This window comes from Schistocerca cancellata, chromosome 3, assembly GCF_023864275.1.
Source record: "Schistocerca cancellata isolate TAMUIC-IGC-003103 chromosome 3, iqSchCanc2.1, whole genome shotgun sequence".
Classification (NCBI taxonomy): domain Eukaryota; kingdom Metazoa; phylum Arthropoda; class Insecta; order Orthoptera; family Acrididae; genus Schistocerca; species Schistocerca cancellata.
In genome coordinates, this window is record NC_064628.1 from 152,156,464 (window position 1) to 152,181,113 (window position 24,650).

At 45.9% G+C, this 24,650-nt stretch overlaps 1 protein-coding gene and 1 pseudogene across 1 annotated transcript in view; both read left to right on the forward strand.

The window, feature by feature from the left end:
- LOC126174772 (dual oxidase maturation factor 2-like) overlaps window positions 1-24,650 on the forward strand; it is a 714,319-nt gene that overhangs the window by 632,154 nt on the left and 57,515 nt on the right. Inside the window, exon 6 of the mRNA XM_049921113.1 lies at window positions 3,168-3,379. Within this exon, the coding sequence (XP_049777070.1) occupies window positions 3,168-3,379 (212 nt within the window). The remainder of the gene's footprint in view (window positions 1-3,167; window positions 3,380-24,650) is intronic.
- On the forward strand, window positions 5,379-5,496 carry LOC126177459 (5S ribosomal RNA; annotated as a pseudogene).

Consider the following 24,650-nt stretch of genomic DNA (forward strand, 5'->3'; position numbering starts at 1 on the left):
GGATGATTGATATGTGCTTGACATAGTTCTAACCTGATCGATTCGGCTGGCTCAGACAGATCTTAGCTCGAGTTCATAAAACATCTCCTCTACCTGTGGCGTTGGCGGGCGTGTTGGTGGTCACATATTGGATGTATCTCGGAGATGGAAATTTCTAAGTTGTACATTCCAGGTGGTTATTTCACGACTGATGCCCGCTAGGACATATAGCTTTTTAGGTGTTATTGAAGGCTACATCCACTTGCTTAGCACGACAGAGTAGCACATATCCAACGCACTGGTTTTGATTGTCCATGGTTGATCACCCTAGGTGGCACCCGTCAGCTTTCGGATAGTATTGTTTCTAGGCGTAACCTTATGCTTTGTGTTATAGCATAGTTTGCTATACATGACTCTCTTGTTTTATGTCAATCGCAGGTATTTTTGTGTGGGGCAAGGTTCTAACTGGGTTCCCTCCCAAACAGTTTGCAAAGTTCCTGAGCCGTGCTGCGGCTCGCGTTGGTGCCGTGTGTAGGTTTCTACTAGATCGTATCGTTTAGTTGGCATGGTTGCGTTGTTTGTGTCCACCGCTCGTGGTCTCGCGGTAGCGTTCTCGCTTCCCGAGCACGGGGTCCCGGGTTCGATTCCCGGCGGGGTCAGGGATTTTCACCTGCCTCGAGATGACTGGGTGTTTGTGTTGTCCTCATCATTTCATCATCATCCAGGAACGTGGCGAAATTGGACTGAGCAAAGATTGGGTAATCGTACGGGCGCTGATAACCACGCAGTTGAGAGCCCCACAAACCAAACATCATCATCATCATCATCATCATCGTTGTTTGTCTTCTTCTCGTGTTACTGGCATTACTCGGTTTCGTAAGCGTTGCCTGTCCGCTAGTGGCAGCAGCGGCCCTTATCAACGTGTAGTTCTGCTGCCCTATCTTTGGGGCGACCTCGTGCTTCTTCCGTGTGGGGAGTGAAGGTTTGGTTGGGGACACAGGAGCAGCGAGGTCAACGCAGAGCGACAACACGCCGGGACCACTGGCGGCGTGTATGTACTGCCGGTTAGAAGGGCAGTGGTCACGAGGGTGCACGACCTCGCCGAAACCGGATCCTACATGTTTAAGTAGAGTGCACTGCTCTTCACGTAGAGAAACCTCCACCATTGTGAAATCTCGCGATTCTTCAGTGACTCGGGTTCGTATTGCTATCACTGCTGAAGGCCTTTAACGCCCAAAATGGCATTTATTAAAAAATTTAACAAATACACTGTCAAACGGCAAATAGCAGCCAAGAGTTGCATTCAGATAACAAGATGGTAACTCGAACTAGTGCCACTCTAACGAGCGACTAATGATAATCTTAGTGAGGCTACCTGACATTCAACAAAACAAAGGCAAGATGTAAAATTACGCCAAAGCCGGAACTGATGGTCTGGGCTCCGCCCACAGAATACTGTGCTTGGAGCTCCCGGAATAAGAAGCTATGGCTCTCTCTAAGGTAGAAGAACGCCACCCAACCCACAATCAAGAAGCTGTGAAACTTACACACCTCACCGGACAGTGGCAGAAAGGCGAGGAAATGTACAATGCCATTACATACACTAACCCCCAGGGCAGGTAACTGGGGCGTTAGCGGCCACAAGACAGAAAAATATCCCTGGTTGAACTTAATAATGTAAGGAGCTGAAAATAGTAAATAGTAATTAGAAGCTCAGGAAGGCTAACCAGAGCCGCCTTCTCCAGGTACTCCTCTCGCTGCTTTTCGCCTCAGCGACACTACGAGCAGCAACACGAACCCAAGTCACTGGAGAATCGCGAGATTTCACAATGGTGGAGGTTTCTCTACGCATATAGAAATGCACTTAACTTAACACGCAGGATCCGGTTTCGACGAGGTCGTGCACCCTCGTGACCACTGCCCTTCGATCCGGCAGTCCATACACGCCGCCAGCCGTCCCGGCATGTTGTCGCTCTGCGCGGAGACCTCACTTCCCCTGCGTCCCAAACCGAACTCTCGCTCCCCACACGGAAGTAGCACGAAGTCGCCCCAAAGATAGGGCAGCAGAACTACATATCAGTAAACGCCGCTGCTGCCACCAGCGGACACGAGAAGAAGACAAATAACGCAACCATGCCAATTAAACGATACGGTCTGGTAGAAACCTACACACGGCACCAATGCGAGCCGCAGCACGGCTCTCTTCCTGACGCTTGTTTCTTGCTTAGAGTTTTGCAGAATTCCAAACCCAACCATTTCATGTCATACCATGTAAATTTAAGGTAGAGGTGGGAGAAAGGAAAGGAAATATTGATGTCAGCTGCATCGAGACTTTATGCGGAATCAGCGTCGTCGCCCGCATCTCGTGGTCGTGCGGTAGCGTTCTCGCTTCCCACGCCCGGGTTTACGGGTTCGATTCCCGGCGGGGTCAGGGATTTTCTCTGCCTCGTGATGGCTGGGTGTTGTGTGCTGTCCTTAGGTTAGTTAGGTTTAAGTAGTTCTAAGTTCTAGGGGACTGATGACCATAGATGTTAAGTCCCATAGTGCTCAGAGCCATTTGAACCATTTTCAGCGTCGTCGAGTGTGCCGGACCCGGATCAGAACCCTGGATCTCGCGCACACTAGACAGTTGCGTCAACTACTGCGCTACGCCGACTCAGTGTTTATCGTAAATCCGCAGACTGTCTCGGCACGCCTCCCTGTCGACCCACATTCTCGCCTAACGCCACCATCCGTGTCCTCCATGCTCGCTGCTTTGGGATTCCTGCACAGAAGTTGGTGGATTTATTGCCCACCATCAATTTACACAACATGTAGCACAGCTGCTGCTTCTGTATGGTGTCTGTTCCTTCGGACATCTTCCAAAGAACAGACACAACGCATTCATAAAATTGATTCGCCTCGATGGGCAATGAATCCGCCGCCTTCAGTGTTGATGCTTAATAACGCTCGACCTTATGCGGGAATCCCAAAGTATTGGGCATAGAGGACATGGACGAGGACTGTGGTTAGGTGACGCTATGGGGGAATGGGGATCGGCAGCGAGGCGCAGTTGCCGAAATAAGTCACCACGCATTCATACATTTCATATGACTTGACTGTTGTACGCAGCCATATGTAATCTAGAGAAGCTTCCACGAATATCTGCGGCAGGTACTCTAAAGCGTGTGTTTGTCGTTGTTTGGCAGGGCGGCGCTGGCGTCGTGGGTGATGATGAACCTGCTGCTGGTGGTGGTGCCGCGGTACGGCGCCTACGCCATGACGGTGACGGGCGTCCTGATGGCCGCGTCGGCGCTCACCTACTGGCTGCTGCTGCCCGCCGCCCCTCTCTGCGTGCAGTTCGAGGCGGGCGCGCTGCACTTCGAGTTTGGGTGGTGCTTCTGGGTGGTCATCATCGCAGGTGAGTGCCCTTTTCGCAAAAATATGCTCTTTTTATCACAATACCAATAGGATTCGCCAACTGCCTTGCCGCAGTGGTTACACCGGTTCCCGTCAGATAACCGAAGTTAAGCGCTCTCGGTCTGGGCTAGCACTTGGATGGATGACCATCCAGTCTGCCGGGCGCTGTTGGCAAGCGGGGTGCACTCAGCCCTTGTGAGGCAAACTGAGGTGCTACTTGATTGAGAAGTAGCGACTCCGGTCTCGGAAACTGACATACGGTCGAGAGAGCGGTGTGCTGACCACATGCCCCTCCATATCCGCATCCAGTGACGCCTATGGTCTATGGATGACACGGCTGCCGGTCGGTACCGTTGGGTCTTCATGGCCTGTTCGCGAGGAGTTAATACGAGTCGGCTCATAATGAGTCCTCGCGTAAATTGAACCTACCGATACCGGACGTCGGTTTGACCACTAACGTAATTACGATGTAGCGTATGTCGTCATAAGCTCACAAAAACAATGGGAGTAGAATACGGACAGTATTTCTCTTCCACCTATAATGTTTTTGGAATGAAACTGGTGGTAACAGACTAATCTGTAGTGAAGCTCGAGGACTAGATGGAAAGATAACAGACTGATTGTGAGTTGCCGAAGTCAACAACGCGTTGTTGTGAGAATATAATTGTTGTTATGGTGTGTACGTCACTCACACTGGAATCTTAATTACGTCACTGATCAAACCTGCGTCCGGTATCGCTAGGTTCAATCGACCCTCGGACATCAGTGAGTCGTTTATATCAGCCATTTTGGTAATGTATTTGGTCAAAGCCGGCAGGAGGAATTGAAGGCTTCATCTATCACGATATCTGTCTATGCCAACCAGCATGGACTGCACAAACATTCGTCTCGCGAGACCCAAATCGCACTTTTGTCTCATGACATCCTGAAAGTTATAGATAGAGGTAGATGCAATATGTCATAATTTCCGTAAAGCTCTTAACTCAGTCCAACACCAGCGCTTATTAAGGGACGTATGATCATACTGCAGGAGGACCTGCAGCGAATTGACGCATGGTACAGGGAATGGCGATTGAATCTCAATGTAGACATGTGTAATGTGCTGCGAATACATAGAAAGAAAGATCCCTTATCATTTAGCTGCTTGAATACTGCTAAGCAGTGTGGGATCCGTACCAGATAGGGTTGATAGAAGAGCTAGAGAAGATCCAACGGAGAGCAGCGCGCTTCGTTACAGGATCATTTAGTAATCGCGAAAGCGTTACGGAGATGATAGATAAAAAAAATGGTTCAAATGGCTCTGAGCACTATGGGACTTAACATCTATGGTCATCAGTCCCCTAGAACTTAGAACTACTTAAACCTAACTAACCTGAGGACATCACACAACACCCAGTCATCACGAGGCAGAGAAAATCCCTGACCCCGCCGGGAATCGAACCCGGGAACCCGGACGCGGGAAGCGAGAACGCTACCGCACGACCACGCCAGTGCAAGACTCTGCAGGAGAGACACTCAGCAGCTCGGTACGGGCTTTTGTTGAAGTTTCGAAAACATACCTTCACCGAGGAGTCAAGCAGTATATTGCTCCCTCCTACGTATATCTCCCGAAGAGACCATGAGGATAAAATCAGAGAGATTAGAGCCCACACAGAGGCATACCTACAATCCTTTCCACGAACAATAAGAGACTGGAACAGAAGGGAGAACCGATAGAGGTACTCAAGGTACCTCCGGCACAAACCGTCAGGTGGCTTGCGGAGTATGGATGTAGATGTAGATGTAGAAATGAAATTTATGACGGGACTGGGGATTTCATGGTTGGGAAGAGGTGGCAGAGAGCTATCGACAGATGCAGAAGTAACTTCAGCTGCGCCCTCAGGCACCAGTGATGGGAACCCTTGCTGTCCATGTTGTATATTGATGGCCTGAAAGAAAATTTTAACAGTAACTTCAGGCTTTTTGCAGATGATGCAATTATCTATAATCATATACCGTCTGCCAACGGCCTTGCCGCAGTGGTAACACCGGTTCCCGTCAGATCACCGAAGTTAAGCGCTGTCGGGCTGGGCTCTCACTTGGATGGGTGACCATCCGGTCTGCCGAGCGCTGTTGGCAAGCGGGGTGCACTCAGCCCTTGTGAGGCAAACTGAGGAGCTACTTGATTGAGGAAACTGACATACGGCTGAGAGAGCGGTGTGCTGACCACATCCCCTCTGTATCCGCATCCAGTGACGCCTGTAGACTGAGGATGACACGGCGGCCGACCGGTACCGTTGGGCCTTTAAAGGCCTGTTCGGACGGAGAGAGAGAGAGAGAGAGAGAGAGAGAGAGAGAGAGAGAGAGAGAGAGAGAGAGAGGGATACTGTCTGAAAAAAATTGCACAAATGTCCTGCGATAGCTGACTAATCGTCTGTGGTTCACGACCTGGATAAAATTTTAGTGAACAGGTGTAAATTGAAGGTGGAGGGGGGAAGAAAGGAAAGGAAAGTGAAAGGATTACTGACGTCAGCTGCATCGGGACTTTAGGGGGAATCAATGGCTAAGAGTGAGAACGTGTACCGCACTGGGATTCGAACCCAGGATTTTCTGCTTACTCGGCAGATGCGTTAACCACTGAGCCATCCGGGACACAGCCATGGCGGAGCTGCGCGAAGTATCTCATCGTCGACCCTCATTCCCACCGAGCGCCACCTATACGTAGTCTCTTGTCCATTTCCTCCACGCCCGCTACTCAGAGATTACCGCAGGATGTAGGACGTATTTGTGCGTCCACACTGAAGACGGTGGTTCCGTTGCCCATCTAGACGATCAATTATACGATATATATATGAATACTTGGTGAATGTTCTTTCTGCCATGTCCGACAGAACAGAGACCACACATTCATAGAACTGTATATTGCGACATTAATTGTCTTCCGATACTTCCATAAAAACGGATATACATTATACTGTCGGAATCTTGTCGTAACCAGAGTCAGTAGCAGTAAACATGAGTATATGCGATTTAATTGTTACTAGGACGTTCAGTCGATACCAACAAGCATTCCTATAGCAGTCCGCTCTCAGTACAACTAGTCTGTTCTGCGTGTTAAAGATTTATTACGCTTTTCTTTTACTCAGTGTCGTTGTTTTGTACGTTGTTATTAACTGATATTTTAACATTCAAAGAGATACAGTCGTTTCCTTGACTCAGTAGTAACACGGGTGGTCTCATCTCGACAAAGTCATCACCATATTCCCTCCCTGAGGATACTATAGGCCTACACGCTGTACTGAGAACCTAATGCATCATAGAAACATACAGAAATGAGACTGTGTATCAATACTAAATACACTCCTGGAAATGGAAAAAAGAACACATTGACACCGGTGTGTCAGACCCACTATACTTGCTCCGGACACTGCGAGAGGGCTGTACAAGCAATGATCACACGCACGGCACAGCGGACACACCAGGAACCGCGGTGTTGGCCGTCGAATGGCGCTAGCTGCGCAGCATTTGTGCACCGCCGCCGTCAGTGTCAGCCAGTTTGCCGTGGCATACGGAGCTCCATCGCAGTCTTTAACACTGGTAGCATGCCGCGACAGCGTGGATGTGAACCGTATGTGCAGTTGACGGACTTTGAGCGAGGGCGTATAGTGGGCATGCGGGAGGCCGGGTGGACGTACCGCCGAATTGCTCAACACGTGGGGCGTGAGGTCTCCACAGTACATCGATGTTGTCGCCAGTGGTCGGCGGAAGGTGCACGTGCCCGTCGACCTGGGACCGGACCGCAGCGACGCACGGATGCACGCCAAGACCGTAGGATCCTACGCAGTGCCGTAGGGGACCGCACCGCCACTTCCCAGCAAATTAGGGACACTGTTGCTCCTGGGGTATCGGCGAGGACCATTCGCAACCGTCTCCATGAAGCTGGGCTACGGTCCCGCACACCGTTAGGTCGTCTTCCGCTCACGCCCGAACATCGTGCAGCCCGACTCCAGTGGTGTCGCGACAGGCGTGAATGGAGGGACGAATGGAGACGTGTCGTCTTCAGCGATGAGAGTCGCTTCTGCCTTGGTGCCAATGATGGGCGTATGCGTGTTTGGCGCCGTGCAGGTGAGCGCTACAATCAGGACTGCATACGACCGAGGCACACAGGGCCAACACCCGGCATCATGGTGTGGGGAGCGATCTCCTACACTGGCCGTACACCACTGGTGATCGTCGAGGGGACACTGAATAGTGCACGGTACATCCAAACCGTCATCGAACCCATCGTTCTACCATTCCTAGACCGGCAAGGGAACTTGCTGTTCCAACAGGACAATGCACGTCCGCATGTATCCCGTGCCACCCAACGTGCTCTAGAAGGTGTAAGTCAACTACCCTGGCCAGCAAGATCTCCGGATCTGTCCCCCATTGAGCATGTTTGGGACTGGATGAAGCGTCGTCTCACGCGGTCTGCACGTCCAGCACGAACGCTGGTCCAACTGAGGCGCCAGGTGGAAATGGCATGGCAAGCCGTTCCACAGGACTACATCCAGCATCTCTACGATCGTCTCCATGGGAGAATAGCAGTCTGCATTGCTGCGAAAGGTGGATATACACTGTACTAGTGCCGACATTGTGCATGCTCTGTTGCCTGTGTCTATGTGCCTGTGGTTCTGTCAGTGTGATCATGTGATGTATCTGACCCCAGGAATGTGTCAATAAAGTTTCCCCTTCCTGGGACAATGAATTCACGGTGTTCTTATTTCAATTTCCAGGAGTGTATATTACTTACGAAAGTGCAAGTAACTAGTGAATTCAACGTGCCCGAACAGTGGATACGTTTCCTGCATCGACCACTTTTCTTTTGGGCAGCATTCCTGCAGTGACATCCTCTTTTATGTCAACCTCTTATCTCTGATATATGAAGACGGTATCTGTTCTTTCGGACATGTCCGAAAGAACAGATGCCATCTTCATATTAGATAAGGCTAACTAGGGCAATTGACCTGCTTCTTCTGTGTTTGATGCACACGCATTGCCCAAACTCTTACGGGACTCGGTAAGATTGTCTGCCGCGAGTAATGAGTGTAATAGGTAGGGGCACTACGAATGTAGTGTGTGGACATTAAGTAGGGAATGTGGGCCTCACGGGGATCGTGCAAGGGATAAAATCCCTGCAGTCGCACTGTCCTCTGTGCCCTCGGTGGCTCAGATGGATATAGCGTCTGCCATGTAAGCAGGAGATCCCGGGTTCGAGTCCTGGTCGGGGCACACATTTTCAACTGTCCCCATTGATGTACATCAACGCCTGTCGACAGCCTAGGGTCTTGATTTAATTATCATTTCATTCTTATCTCTGAGTATTACTTTCGTCCAACCCAATGTTCTCAACTAATAATTGGACATATTTGTCACTGTCTTCCCCACAGTTCTACAGTTCTCCAACCTCTACAGCTCCCTCTGATACCATGTAACTTACTGCTGTCTTAATATATGTCGTATTACCCTGTGCCTCCTTCTTACAGCGCCGTCCACACATTCTTCTGTAGCATCACACCTCAAACGGTTCGATTCCCTTTTTTCTGGTTTTCACACAGCCCGTGATTCACTCTCATTCAATGCTACGCTTCATACGTACTATCGCAGTAACTGCTTCCACAAATCATGGCCAATATTTTATCAGGAATGCCCTCTCGGTCCGTGCTAGTCTGCACGAAAGCAGATCTCTCTAATTTGCGAGACCGTGGCAATCATTTTCAACATGACAGGTATTTTCTTGAGCTTGCGCCAATAATTTGTTCGACTGTGTCAACACTGTAGCTATGTTGGAGGAAGGATTTTCGAGAATTTGCTTTACATGTTAGCTGAGAAAAAAAGTGTTTACATGTATGTTTTTTCCTGCTCTTGCATCTTATAGCACCACATATCTAGTTTCCTACCGCAGTGCTGGTTCTGCAGTACACCTTTTCATATTGACAAATTATTGGCTTTACGGTATTTTTAGCTCAGTTTATGGAATAGTCAAGCTTCACATAGTAAACATCACATAAAAATCCCGTATAGCTTATTTAGCCATGGACAGGAATTTAAAATTTGTCAACATCATAGAGTATCTTCAGCTAATTTATTTAATAATACGCTCTTAAACAACAGACATTAGCTTTAGAAAACTGGTTTAAATGCATACACTTATGCGCATTTGTGGCTCGTTGGCTCTTGTTTTATATTCTTAGATGCACAACAGTGCATATACGACCGATGGTTGTCTAGAAAATTTTACTTTATTGAGCCTCCCCTACCTTGCTCTGAAATTATTAACTGGCTCTTTCTATCCACGTTGCAGGAGGACCCACCGTTTGATGGGCAAACCTAAACAAATCACTGCGGTATGCGGTATTTTTCTTCACACACACAAAGCATTTCAATAGGTAAAAGTTACGTAACATAAATAAATACTACAACTGACAGGGCATAGAAATCTGACCCTCGAGATTTATAGTTATTCATAGGTCCATCAAATTATACAGTTACACCTGGCTGATTTGGTTTGAACGCTTATGGAAGTAAATACGTTGGGATGATATGAGTTTTGCGGTGAAATGTTGTTACTTGCTGCGCAGTGGGTAGTGTTTCATTCCATCCTGTGGTACCCTTATGAGCCGCCTTTTCCAATACGTCGCGTACTTACTGCCTTCTGGAGACGATCCGCGTAACCTCCGACGTCAGTATCGAAAGAAGCCGTCTTCTTAAATTCGCGGAGCTCGGGGCCCGTTCATGCCGTGCAGTACAGGTGAGCGTCGGTGGTAATCAAGTGCTCTCCCGGAAAGGAGCAGTGCTTCATTTGGTCGGTTCCCCAAATTCGATTGAAGGCGGCCGTGATTGCCGGCTGGCGGCGGTGTTTGCGCTACCTGCGTGCACCGGAGCGGTGTCCGGCCGGTCGTTGCGAGCTACGTGTAAGAATTCTGGCCGGCGAAGCTGATTGGCATAATACGGCCCGGCGCCCCGCGACGGCAGCCTGCCGCCAGAACCGTTGCGTAAGGCGCGGAGCCACCCGACAGCCGCCATAACGCGGCCGGATTCCTGCGGGCGCCACTTCCCCTCTGCCGTATTATGTATTTCCATATGTGCCGCACTGTCTTGCAGTCTTACACATTTTCTCTTCATTACAGCTGTGAAGAAACTCTAATTTACTGTTTTAGGGACCTTTTCTCTCGCGTCAGCTTCTTACAACCTAACTCGTGCTGTCAGATTTAATCTCTTCTGTACTGGTACTGTTATCCTTGAGACGCTGAAAAGGGAAAATTGTCTAATTGATTGTGCTTTCGGCATTTAGCTGTCAATTAATTTATTTCTGGATACACTGTCGAAATAACGGCTTTTGTCGCCATTGTGAAGTGATTCTCAAATTAATTTATACATTTCAGCATTTGTACTTCACTACAACTTCGTAATTATTGCTATGGAAAGCCGTACCGAAAGTACTGTTAAAGAAGAATGTCCTTTCGTTTGTTTGTTTGTAATTCGTATAAATCTACAGTTTTATTCCGATCTTGATTAAATTTTGCACACTTTACCCGCAAGATAAAAGGTAGATACGATTTTGTAATCTGACTTGAAACATCTATGTGTGTAATATATAAAGCGGGAAGATTGTTACCGAAAATGCGCGCGCGAGCGATACACACACACACACACACACACACACACACACACACGCACACACTCAGAGAGAGAGAAATGAGAGAAACCTTACCAAACATGTCGGAAAGCACTTGACCGATTTACTTCAAATTTGTAATGCAGATGAAACAATGAGAAAAACTAATGAAAAATCAAATGCCTAACAAAGAAATGTACCGTGGTAAACTGACTGTAGTTCCTATCGCAAGAATAAATTACAGTGGCAATATCCGTTTTGGATATAGTGCAATCATACGTCACTAGATCGCGGGACGAGCGAAAGCTAGAGAATTTGACAGAAATATGGTTGCAAACTCTTATTTATTGATTAAGTACCGTTGTTACATGTGATATATATCCTATAAGATACTTTAATCCGTGTTTCACAGTTATTTTTATTATAGAAATCCACAATGCCATGCAAACGCTAAGGCAGGTCGTGGATATAGTACCAACAAAAGTCAAAAGATCGCGGGCCGATCAAAAGATCGAACAGAACCCGAGATATCCCGAACTGTGACGGAAATTGTTCGAACAGTTCGAGTCGTGCTCAACCGCTCAACCACAATCCTACTTGAAACAGTGAAAACAGCTGAAACAAGTGAAGACGAGTTCTCCAAAATCACAATGAGATATTTAGCGCAAAATGTAACAACAGATGGCGCAACTAATCATATTTTCGTACAGATGAATACGTATTCATTCATCGAATTACAGTGACTTCCAGTGATTCATATATGTCCTTCTATTTAAAGCGATTCCAGTTTTCCATACGGCTTGCATTCGCTATGAGTATCAACAAGGCATAGGGCCAATCAGTTTGTGTGGCAGGTATTAAACATCACGTGCAACACCGGGCACCGCCACTATTATTCAGTATTTGATGGTGCAAGCAGTGTCATCAAACGCCACGTACATGTTGTGTCAGAGTACGATGTGAAAATGTCATGTAGGTGGATAACAATTTGGCACAAGTATCAAAGATAATTGCAAAGTGCGTATATGAACTTTACTAATATTCTCACTATTACGACAAAAAACAACATCGTTTTTCTTTCAGTAATGGCAGCAGTAGCAAATGCGAACCACGTAAATAATGCAAATATATTAAGTAGTAACTTGTAAGCTAATCTCTTGAAAGCATATGCAGCTCTATTTTTGTCTGTGGAGAGCATATTCCTATTACTGTCTGTATATTACAGTAAATTAATCAGTGGCTGCAGTTTTTGAAAGTAAGCAGTATTTCTGTAGTTGTGTTATCCACTACGTGAATTACACTGAAGTTTTGGCTATAAGAAAAAAAATTATAAGTTAGACTTTAAAATTTTTTTCGTAGAACAGATTAACACATTCGAGACAACCAGACATTTTTCAGAGAGAATCTCGTTCCTTTGGTCAGGAGTCACACAAATAACAATTGATCCAGGGCTGTGGAAAACTAGAAGTTGATATTAATACTAGAAAAATGAAGCCAAATGGATCAGAATGTTTCAGTACAGTCAGAGACACTGAGAAGGGATTTACTGGCAGAAGTACTAAGCCATAGAAGGTATGAGAGGACGAATAATAATATTACGCAGGCAGTTGTTAAAACATTAATCCAGTATAATAACTATACAAATATTCGTATATTTGACTGTTGAGATACATAAAACGACTCCCAGCCACTGAGGAAGTTAGGGAGGCAATAAATATCAGATAGCACGTAACTGTAATGAATATCACCTCGTTAAGCGACTCACTGAATGGAAAGGAAAGGATTTTTAGCCATCGACTTCAATCGTTATTTACTGTCAGTTTCTTACCAATTTCAGCAGTTATGCGCGTCAGCTACCACATCGAAATGGCAGGAGTTCAAGCCACCGAGACGTCGAAACACCAGTTTGTGGCTGGTGATCATGAAACCTACAAGCAGTCTTGCCCACAGTCAGTGTAAAAACACATTAAAAGTAGTAGCTGAACGAGAATACTGTCCATTCCGAGTCAACTGCAATAAAATAAACTATCGTATCACAGGCAGTCGTCTAAATGATAATAATTTTCGCAAATGCACGTTGAGACGTAGCTGGTACTACGACATTTTGTTTTATTACAGCAGACTCACACAGGGTAGTGTTCCACTTTTAAAGCGTATTTACACCATTTGTTTGTGTGGCTGCTTGTCGTAAGTTTTATGTCCGACCGCCATGGCTAGTGGTTGGAGAGGTTGGTGGCTTGTGCTCACGAATGTCAACTACCGCACTGAAATGGCATAATAGCCAGAATTGGCCAGTAGTGGAAAACTAGCGAATTGTGAATGGGAAACCAGACAACTGTGCTAAAAACAATTGTCCAAGCACTTAGCTTTCAACTGTGTCCGACCGCCATGGCTAGTGGTCGGAGAGGTTGGCCGTGGCGATGCTCGAGGCGGAGACATTTGGCCGCGGCTGCGGCTGCGTTCCTGCTACGGCCGTGGGTTTCTGCAGCGGCGGTTTTGACAGAGAAAGTACCGGAGAAAGCGCGCCCAGTGGGTACGCCACCGCGCAACGCGCCGCCACTGCTGCCGCTGCCGCCACTGCCCACCTGCGGACAACCTGCTTCCGCCAGACCAGCACCCACAGCAAACCTCTGTCACCCCACGGCCGCACTATTTCTGAAACAGCGCTTCCAATCGCTCTACTAAACCTCCTGTCCCGTCCTCCAAACGATCAGATCACTTATAAGTACAAATTTCCACTGCATAATTTCCACTGCTGGCCATTAAGATTGCTCCACCACAGAGGAATATACACTAGTGTCCAAAATTAAAGCAACAAACCGCTACTTCCTCATCCTGTGTCTAAGTCACGAAACAATCATACTGTCAACAGATGTCCGTACGATCGTGTTCTGCACGAAAGATGGCATTCCGGTCAACGGGCAACCACGCCAGCGATGACCTCACGGCACCCATCAAACGGGATAGTATTTGTCTGGTAGTCCCACATCCACAATTGCTGTTTACACAGTCACGGACGGTGCAGTATGCCGCAGAGAAGATGCCTGACACACACTCTGCAGTGGAGAGACGTAGGAGGAATGGAAGATGGACAGTCACAAAGTTGTTGCGGCCCCTATAGCTTAAAGAGAATCTTTCTGTTGTTTATCGATTGTGGCAACAGTTTGTAGAGATCGAAACTGTATCCCAAAGACCAGGGCAGGGCCGACCATTTGTCACGCCAGAAAGAGAAGACCGTTATTTGGCTGTAACAGTACAATTGCAACGCCTTTGTACTGCACGGCAACTGGCATCTAACCCCGCAGCATCTACTGGACGTGTGCAAATGGTGTACAGAAGGCTTTGACAGAGTGGCCTTTATTGTCAGAGACTTGCTGTATGTGTACCTCTGATACATGTTCACAGAAGAGAACATCTAGACTGGAGTTGTCAACATGTCGCCTGGACAGTCGAATAGAGGGCCAAAATTTTTTCACAGATAAGTCCCGTATTGGTCTGGAGAATGACTCTCGACGAACTCGCATCTGGAGGAAATGTGGAACACGGCTAAGAGGCCCAAACATTGTGGAAGAGATCGACATCGAGAAGGATCCCTAATGATGTGGGCAAGAATTATGCTGACCACTCGAACGGCTCTTCATGAAACCGTACGGGTGAACAGAAAAGGTTTAGCTGTTGTAAGGTATCGTGACGAGATCTTGAGACCTCATATGTGGTTGTTGCGAGGTGCTGTGGGCCCAGAGTTCGTACTAATTGACAATAATGCTCGACCTCATAGAGTACGGCTGGTTGATGTTCTCTTGCAAACAGAAGATATTGCATGCACGACGTGGCTTGCTCGCTCTTTCGATTTGAATCTCATAGAGCATCTCTGATACGCACTGCGGAGACGGATTGCAGCAAATCAGCATCCACTAACCACTTCATAAGAGACTGTGAGCAGCTCTGCAGGAAGAATGGACGGTATTGCCTCAACATGAGATCGATGACGTCATACACAGCGTGCCCCGTCGTTGTTAGGTCTGTATTGCTGCAAAGGCAGCACATTAATCAGTTGTCGAAATGCGTGTGTAAATCCGTTAAGTTGGAAAAAAAAACGAAGAGCATCTTTATCTACCGTTACGCATGCAGCAATTACATACCTTCTGTATTCATTACATTGTTTCAACTTTACTATCACCCGTTTTTACTGTTTTGTGGCAAAGTAAAAGCAACCTAAGAAAATTTCCGTTTCTTGCTTTAGTTTTGGACACGTGTGCAGCAAACAATATAGTACAGCCTATACAGTGCAACAGGGAGAATACACGAGTAAATCTGCAAGTGATTTGGGTGTATACAGTACGCGAAATTTAGTGCAAAAGGCTGACAACTTTGCTTTTCACCCAGCAAAGCATTGAGTCGAACAGTTACGGATACGTCAGACGAACAGACGAATGATGTGGCTATGAGGAAACCCTTAAGCCCAGTTATGGCGAAATCTTTTAACGGAAAATTCAAGGAACATGCATTGGAAACTGCCTAAGAGAAACTAAATATTTGTTTCCGGCACGTAGATGATACGTTTGCTTTGTGGAGGCACGACAGAGAGAAACTACGTCGTTTCCGCAGGCATCTCAACGGGATTAATCCGAAGATTCATTGTACTATGGAGGATGAGGAGGCAGGCGGAAAATTAAATTTTCGTGATATGCCAGTTTTAAAAAAAGAATATGATAGCTTAGGTGATACAGTTTATCGAAAATAGTCGCACAGACCGCTACCTACACTGGTATCCGAACCACCGCCCATAACAAAAGGGAGGCACTATAGAAACGTTGGCCGAAATAGCAAATAACATCTGCGAACCAGAGCTGCTTCACATGAAATTAAAACATATCACCAATGCATTGTTAAAGAAAGATTATTTACTCGCTGAGGTAAAAAGAGCCTTAAAAACGCCGTGAAAAAATCATAGCGATGCCCAAGCGCCTGTGAAATTGAAAGTTCTCCTGTCTTTCGTTAAGGACATTACTGAATGCAGAACAAAATTCTTGAAAAAAAAAAAGAAAAAAAAACTGAATATCCGGTAATCTACGAACCCACCCGGAAGATACAGGATCAATTAAAAAAGCCAAAGGGTGCTTGCAAACCGACGGGGAAAGAGGGAATTTATATGAGTCTATGTAGCTGTTGGGAGGTGTACGAGGGTACTACAAAAAGGACGGTCAATACAAGACTAGAAAAGCAAAGGGGCAACAGCAGAAGGGGCGAGATTAACAGCTCAGCTGTTGCGGAAGAAGCTTTGCAACCAGGAGACCACCACATTCATTTTGATAGGAGTCAGGTACCGACAGCCACAAGCTGACTGTACTGAAAGACCACAGTGATTATAAAACACCCCATGAATTTCAGTCGGAAGGAATAGGGCGTGAAATTAAATGACATCTTTAAATATTTTGTAATCTTTGGTCTGCGTGTGATCTTATTTTTTACATTACTGGGGTAACAGAGCTTCGCATCCATAGGAGACAAGGCCTTTCCACTCAGCAGCTAGCTCTGTCTTGTGCACTGGCGGGCGTGGCAACCCGTTGCAATCGCTGAACAACTAGCAACATTGCAAGATGTTCCGCCCACTGTCCGTCAGAGTACAAAGCCAAGTTTGCTGCCGAATGGGTGGCCTAATGGTAGGCGCTAGCGCCTATAACTTCGACGTTCTATAGCATCGATGTATGATGTTTCCGGACACGGGTCCCTATTCTCTATTTGTTCCTCAAGACACCTGTTACAATCCCTCGAAATTCGTAGCATTATTTCTGGGACAGCCTGTGTAAGGGCCGATTAAAAAGATCCCTTTCCGAAGGCCGTAAAACCCAGAATCGGTATGCCAAAATAAACTGCTGTGCCCATTGAGGCAACGTCTCCCACCGACACACAGGCTTGAAGATACCCGTTTGGTAAAACATCGTGTCCTGCTGCGTCAAGAAGTACATAGCTGCCTGCGGCACTTTCTTGTGCAAGAGAAATCTTTGACCCTTCAAGGTCTTTTTTGAGGAACCGAAGGCGCGATAAACGCATGGGGAGAAATTCAGGACTACAGGGCGGGTACTCGAATGTCTCCCACTTGAGCTGTCGTAACTTCTGCGTTACAACATTCGCGATATGGTGACATTCGTTTTTCATGAATCAGAAGCACTCCTTTGTACACCATTCCACAAAGATGGTTTTCGACACACATGTCGCTACATACACTTTCTTCATTCTCCGATGTATGTCTACCGGTGCTCGTCCTAAGGCAGCCAAGAAAAGAATGACAGCACGTTGTTCGCGTTTGGACGCATTTGGTAATAACGTCGCCATTGTTCACGTTTCCCCTACTATAATTGGTCCATATCCACGAAGAAAACTAAAGTTGTGGCCTTCTATGGGGAACAACATCTAGTAACTGAAATCATAAGAGAAAATAACGTATGGGAACAAGGCCATAAATTCAACTTCCTGGAACCGGGCGACCGCTACGGTCGCAGGATCGAATCCTGCCTCGGGCATGGATATGTGTGATGTCCTTAGGTTAGTTAGGTTTAATTAGTTCTAAGTTCTAGGTGACTGATGACCTCAGAAGTTAAGTCGCATAGTGCTCAGAGCCATTCAACTACTTGGGCTTGGGGGATATTTGTTATCTTATGATAATAATCCTGAAACGGAGCTACGAAGGTACTTACAGATGTTAGACACGATTAACAGAACGCTTCTGCATAAAACGGGAAAGAGACAGTGCTGATATTTTGTAATACGTACGTTTAGATGTCGCCCGAGTAGTGTGAAATGGAAAGAGTTGCTCCACGCGGCCCAAGAACCCCAAATACGGTCTCCCGACAAATAATGTCATACGATCTCTTCATTTTTCACTGTTACGTAAACACGAAAAATAGATTTTAACAAGAAAACAATTACAGAGAGCTGAAATGGCAAAAATCGAGCTTCTAAGACGTGTGGCAGGATACAGATCATAGGATTATAAGAGGAACAGTGAGATAGGAGAGGAGCGCCACGTTCTAGGAATTATATGGAGAAAAGATCCAACAGTATAGAAAGGAATGGTATGACTATTTCCTACATATGAAGCAAAGCTACAGAACCAAGGATAGAAGAAAATAGGACGACCACGACGAAAATTTTGGTCAACTTTAAATTGCTTGGTTTCGGATCAGGCAAAGATGTCGAACACGAAAATGCGCGTGATGACGAGCTTTCACTCTGCAGTGTAGTGTGCGTTGATCTGAAAGTTTTGACAGATTAAAACTGTGTACCAGACTGGCTTTGGAATCTCGGACTCAGCCTCTCAAGCACAAGTGTTCGACCAAACCATCCAAATACGACTCACAATCCACTCCCATAGATATAACGTCGTAAATTTGATACCCCTCTAGTCATACATATTTAATTCCTAGCAAATCGAAGACTGTACTAAAGGGAAGAAGTGTCCCGTGACAATATTAGTGTAGAGTTCCAGAAGGCAATGGCTTTGTTTCGTGCGGCGGGGATTAAAATGCATTAATCGTTGACCGTTTAATTGGCACGTCTCCAGGTGCGCGCGATAAGAGGCTCCTAATTGTTCGGTCCGGCGCGACGTCGGAGGTTAACTTTCGCAAGCAGGGGATCTGCAGGCGACGAGTTGCCTTAAAAGGCAGTCGCTGGACGTTGCCCAGTACCGCACGCGAGGGTGACGGGAAATAAAAGCAACAGGCCCGCGCGAAACCGCAACTATGTTGTACCAGCGCACCTGCACACCCATCTACTTTCTAGAAATTGCCGCCGGTGGCTCGCCGGACTTTATGGTCACTGCTTCAGTACCGTAGGCTCTCGAGCGTTACGTGACGCTCCTTAGGCATCCTCCGTTGGTTATCCAATAGATTACTCTCGCTCAGGTAACAGTGGGACTCCCGTTGCCATGCAGCTGGAAGCTAAAATTTATTATCTTACCATGACAAAAGTGAAAGTTGACGAGATCTAAAAAACATACTTTAGTGAAATTTGTTTTAAAAAATTACTGTGCCACTAGTTTTATAGGCTTATCATTGATAGTATGAAACGATTCCAAAATTGCCAGAATGCCGCTGGTAAACTTCCTCGATTTCAAAAGTTTTACATCAGCAGCGGGAAAGTGCTAATTATCTCGAGGACGGAGTATTTCACGTCAGCAGTCTCATGTAATTTATGCCTATTCAGTCTGTTTCTTAAACAAAACTTATCCCACTTATCCCACTGTGTGAACCACGCAAAGAAAGAGATACAGAAATTAGGTAATGTACCGTTTTAAATGGATCTTTGGTTTTCATATCTCTTACGGCAAATTGTGCACAAATCGTTTCTGCCGTTGTGCTTTCGACATACCTCATTCTTGCTGAACACAGAGGCAGCACATTAGGTACAAAATTAAATTTATTAAATAATTACTGTCACCTTTGGAAGTGAGCTTCAATTTGTGTGTACACGATCGTAAATGTGTGCCAGAAATCATTGAAAACATCATGTGTCTTTTTTTCGGGTAATAGATTTTCTCTTTCTCTCTCTATTTCTAGCTCTATCCTTCTCCCCCGGGTTTATCTCATTGTAGGGTATTCGTTGTTTTCATGAATTTGCAGATTTATTTTATTTGAACTTCGTGTCTGGATGCATTTCCTGTCGTTAGTTAACCAAAAGGAGACAAGTCATGCACTCCGAGCATTTGCCTTAACAAGCTTAAAAAACTACGTAGAAGTTTCACGCAGGATGGCCAGTGCACCAGATCAACGGTGGTTAACCCATCGCTTGCATTCGATCCGTGTCTGCTGCAAATCCTGCCTCGCATACTGCTGCTCCGCGGGTTAAGATATATGAACAGATAAACAGACAAACGTCTCACTAGCCGCATTAACGTGAAAGTGTCTCATCTCCTGTCAAGTCAGTCGAGGCAACACGTCGGAAAACTAATCCCTGCACAAATCCTCGGAGCTCCTCTTGCACAGCGTTCTGCAGCAACTTGACGTGGCATGGACTCAACAAATCCCCTGCAGGAACACTGAGCCATGCCGCCTCTATAGCCGTCCAAAATTGCGAAAGTGTTGCCGGTGCGGGATTTTTGTGCACGAACTGACTTCTCGATTATGTCCCATGAATGTCGATTGGTGGTCATATGATTTGCTCGAACTGTCCAGAATAGTTTTCAAACCAATAGTGAACAACCGTGGCCCGGTAACATGGGGCATTGTCATCCATAAAAATTCCATCGTTGTTTGGTAACATGAAGTAAATCGATGGCTGCAGATTGTCTCCAAGTAGCAGAAAATAACAATTACCAGTCAATGATCGATTCTTCTGGGCCGGCTGGAGTGTCCGAGCGGTTCTAGGTGCTACATTCTGGAGCTGCGCGACCGCTACGATCGCAGGTTCGAATCCTGCCTCGGCCATGGATGTGTGTGATGTCCTTAGGTTAGTTACGTTTAAGTAGTTCTAAGTTCTAGAGGACTGATGACCTCAGAAGTTAAGTACCATAGTGCTCAGAGCCATTTCTTGATTCTTCTGGACAAGAGAACCCAGTCCATTTCATGTAAACACAGCCTACGCCATTATGAAGCCATCACCAGCTTACACAGTGCATTGTTGACAACTTTTGTGCATGGCTTCGTGGGGCTTCCGCCACACTCGAACCCTGCCATCAGCTATTACCGACTGACATCGGGACTCTTCCGACCAGGCCACGGTTTTCCAGTCGTCTAGGGTCCAACCGACATGGTCGCGAGCCTAGGAGAGCCGCTGCAGACGCTGTCCTGCTGTTAGCAAAGGCACTAGTATCGGTCGTCTTCTGCCATAGGCCATTAAAATCAAATTTCGCTACACTGTCCTTACAGATGGGTTCGTCGTACGTTTCACGATGATTTCTGCGTCTATCTCACGCAGTTAGCACTGACAACTCTACGCAAATGCCACTGCTTTCGGTTGTTAAGTGAAGGCCGTCGACCATTGCGTTGTCCGTGGTCAGAGGTGATGCCTGAAATTTAGTATTCTCGTCACACTCTTGACACTGTTTATATGGAAATACTGAATTCCATAACGATTTCCGAACTGGAGTGTTCCAAGGGTCACTTCTGACTATAATTCCGCGTTCGAAGTCTGTCGATTCCCGTCGTTCGCCCATAATCACGTCGGAAACATGAATCAACTGAGTACGGGTGACAGCTCTCCAGTACACTGGTCTTTTATACCTTGTGTACGCTATAATACCGCCATCTGTATGTGTGCACATCGCTATCTCCTGACTTTTGTTACCTCAGTGTAATCATATAACAAGCCAATTTTCAATTATGAAATCATGTATCTGCCTTAGCCTGTTGTGGAAAAGGGCTTTTCGTGTAATGAATTACTAAAAGACGTTTTCTCTTCTCATTCAATGATTCGGATCTACAATGAACTGGATTGCGAATTGCGAAGGTTTTTTTTTCGGCTCTGGCATTCAAATTTTTTTCAAAGAATTGTAAGCAATACTGAGTGTAAACCTCGAAGTGTAAGGTACTTCACAGCGGCACATTTACACAAACCGTTTGCAGTGCAAAGAAATCTGTGACGTTTTGTAAGGCACGTACGATATTATGTAACCTGTTTGTCCGGCTCTGCTCCCAAATGGATGGGTTTAGAGGTTGTGACGTGCAACAACCACTTTTCGGTAGGTACACGGGCGAGTGCGGTGACCACTCGGCAGACAAACGATGCAGGTTGCGCTGCATTCACTGTTATCTGTTCCCCTTATCGGCAATAAATCTTTAGTACAGTGTAACATCCAAAGCATGAGTGAATATGGCGTCAAACCATGTAACACTAGCTTGCATAAATCAATCTCTTGCCCTGTATTCGGCAGCATTTCCTCGACTGAACAACTTCTACAGGAGGGCAGCTTGACTTTCATAGTTTCCTCTCTGTCATTCGTAAACACAGAGGTCAGCTTAACTTTCATGGTTTCCTCTCTGTCATTCGTAAACACAGTTACGACGTCCGTAAAAATCAATCACTGTCCGAAACCTGTAACATATCAAGAGGAACCGTTATTCCAATCAAACGAATGATAACAGGACTTCGTCATTTCACCGCCCAACTAAACCTGAACTAATGAAAATTAGTTTTAGAGTAACAGGTGAGTCCTTCGCAACCTGCAGGAATGTCCCAGTTACAACAATTACCAGTTTTTTTCCCACGTGCAGATGAAATGTAAAGAAAAATATTCTGTTATTTTCCAAAGCTTTCGACTTAGTTTATCGCACTTATAATTTCAACACTTCGTTCCTATAAGTGGTCGAACAATTGAGACCGTTTGGCAATGGTACCTGATGACGGAAACGAAACGAAGTAGTTGACAGTAACTGACATCTTGATTTACAAAAAGCACAGATTACTTAATCGCTATCTATCAGAGTAATGTTACTTATCAATGACTATCGCTGGTGTTTGTGCAGGACATTAATTCGGCAGCTTGTGTGTCTCTCGTGTTAGACGTGAGACTGTGCAGCGTCGATGATTGTAAAGAGTGTGTAGAGAGTCTATTATCGTTTTCATGTTGTCATTGTTGTTGTTGTTGTTGGTGGTGGTGGTGGTGGTGGTGGCGGTGAGGAGGAGCGTGAAACGCGTGCGGACAAGATTAGAAACCGTAGTTTACCGCGTCTCCTTTTGAGACTCACGTGAAAGTTTCTTTCTCTATCGAAATTCGAAACAGCTACCCCCTACTCGAATGCCTTGACGCAAACGTACTTGAAGCCCAGCAAAGACTACCATTACATAATAGGCAAGATATAAATCCACGTTCGCCTCGAAATTAATGTGCCAGATCGTCGATAAATTTCTCGCCGTCGACAACCACAGTACAGAAGGAGTCACAAACAACTTTCCCTTCAGTTTACTTGATGAGAGGCAGTTCAGTACTCTACCCGTCTTACACTAGACTGCCGACCAGTTCGTTTCTCATCATGAAGCATTAAGAGAAGTCTTCAGTTTTGCTTTTCATCTTATGAACTGCCTATATGCGCCAATCGATTTTCGTGACAGTTTCTAGGATTTCCTCACTTTCGGTCTTTCTTCTTATACTTTCATTTTTTATTCTGTTTCTTTTCTCTAGGGATCAATGGAAAAGAAGAGCTGAGGAAATGAGAAGTAAGCATTTCAGTTTTAAAGAGACGCGTGATTATGTCGTCAAGTGCATATTTAAAATTACCTTGTTTTACATATTATTTCAAATCACTGGCAGACATGAGATTTTCTAGTTCACTACACACGAGCAGCTATCGTTACTGAGAAACCCGTTTTCTTCCTTCTAGGACGCAGATAAATCTCGTATTCCTGTTGCAGAAATAACACCTGGGGATTGGTAATTAGTCTTGCAATGAAGTTACCAGCGTTGTTAATTCAGTTGAGCTCCTGTGTGGCTGGAGAAACCGGTGATTGGTTTCCGGAAGTGTAGAGTAGATTCGTGGTCGCTTGTAAGATGCTTAAACTGAGTGCGGCACGTGACCATTACACGTACGGGTTTTTTGCGTGTTAATGTATTCACTGCATATAAATATGCAGGCTCGGCCCCTTGCGGAGCGAGTCGGCGACCAGCAGCGAATGTGCGCGGAAACCGTTGTTGTCTTGGCCGTCGCGCTTTCTCAAGCGCTGGACTGCTTCCAGTTGTTGCGAGGTAAAAGGAGTCCCGCAATGCGAAACACGGCACTTTTGTCACGATCCAGTAATTCTCACTGTGAGCGTTGCGAAACCATACTGGAAAATCCGGAAATCTCTCACACAAAGAGAGTTAATCAAACACCGTAAAGCACGGTGACAGCGAACTACACCGGTAGGCTGTTCCTCTCTTGTCGTGGTTAAGTGCCGTATTTTGATATTTTGGACAGGAGTGCTAATAAAAACCATATTTTTAGCTAAGAGGAGCATAGGTAGACCGTCTCCTTTAGAAACTGTAGAGGATTAAAATACATTTCTTTACAGTAGCTTACAAGGGACAGATGAAAAGTTTTTAGCCCAGTAGGAATAAACTGTCATGAAACAATTATTTTTCGATGTAATCCTCATATAGGTCAATGCACGTTGCCCAGAGCTCCTTCCACCCATGAAGTAAGTGTCGGACGGTTTCCGCCAACATGCAATGATTGGAGCTCTTGCGCTGACTGGCCCGACGGCGTGTTATGTACCACCAAATACTATAATTTCATACTCATGAAGATGGGATTTTAAAATGTTGTAACCGGCCGTAGTTTAAATAAATGTTAGTACAACTGAAGTGGATCTCTCTAAATTAATTATCAAGAATATACCAAGTTAGCAAAACAGTCATTTTAAGCTGCGATGAGCTCATTAGACCCGACTATCTACAGTAGTTTCTTTAGATGGGGAAATAGGTGGAAATCAGAGGCTTTCCAATCTAATGAAAGGGTTTACGAACCGAAAATTTGTACTTAAAATCTCTGTTTCCCGATTACAAGAACACCTTGGAAGGATGGTGTATTGCTCTGAAGATATATGAAATAAAAAACGGATACAGAAGGCTATTTCAGAAAAATGTACGTGATTTTTCCGTGCCGTAGATGAAACTTTGTAATAGTACTGCTGCCCTAGAGTCCAAGTAACAATTCAAACCTCG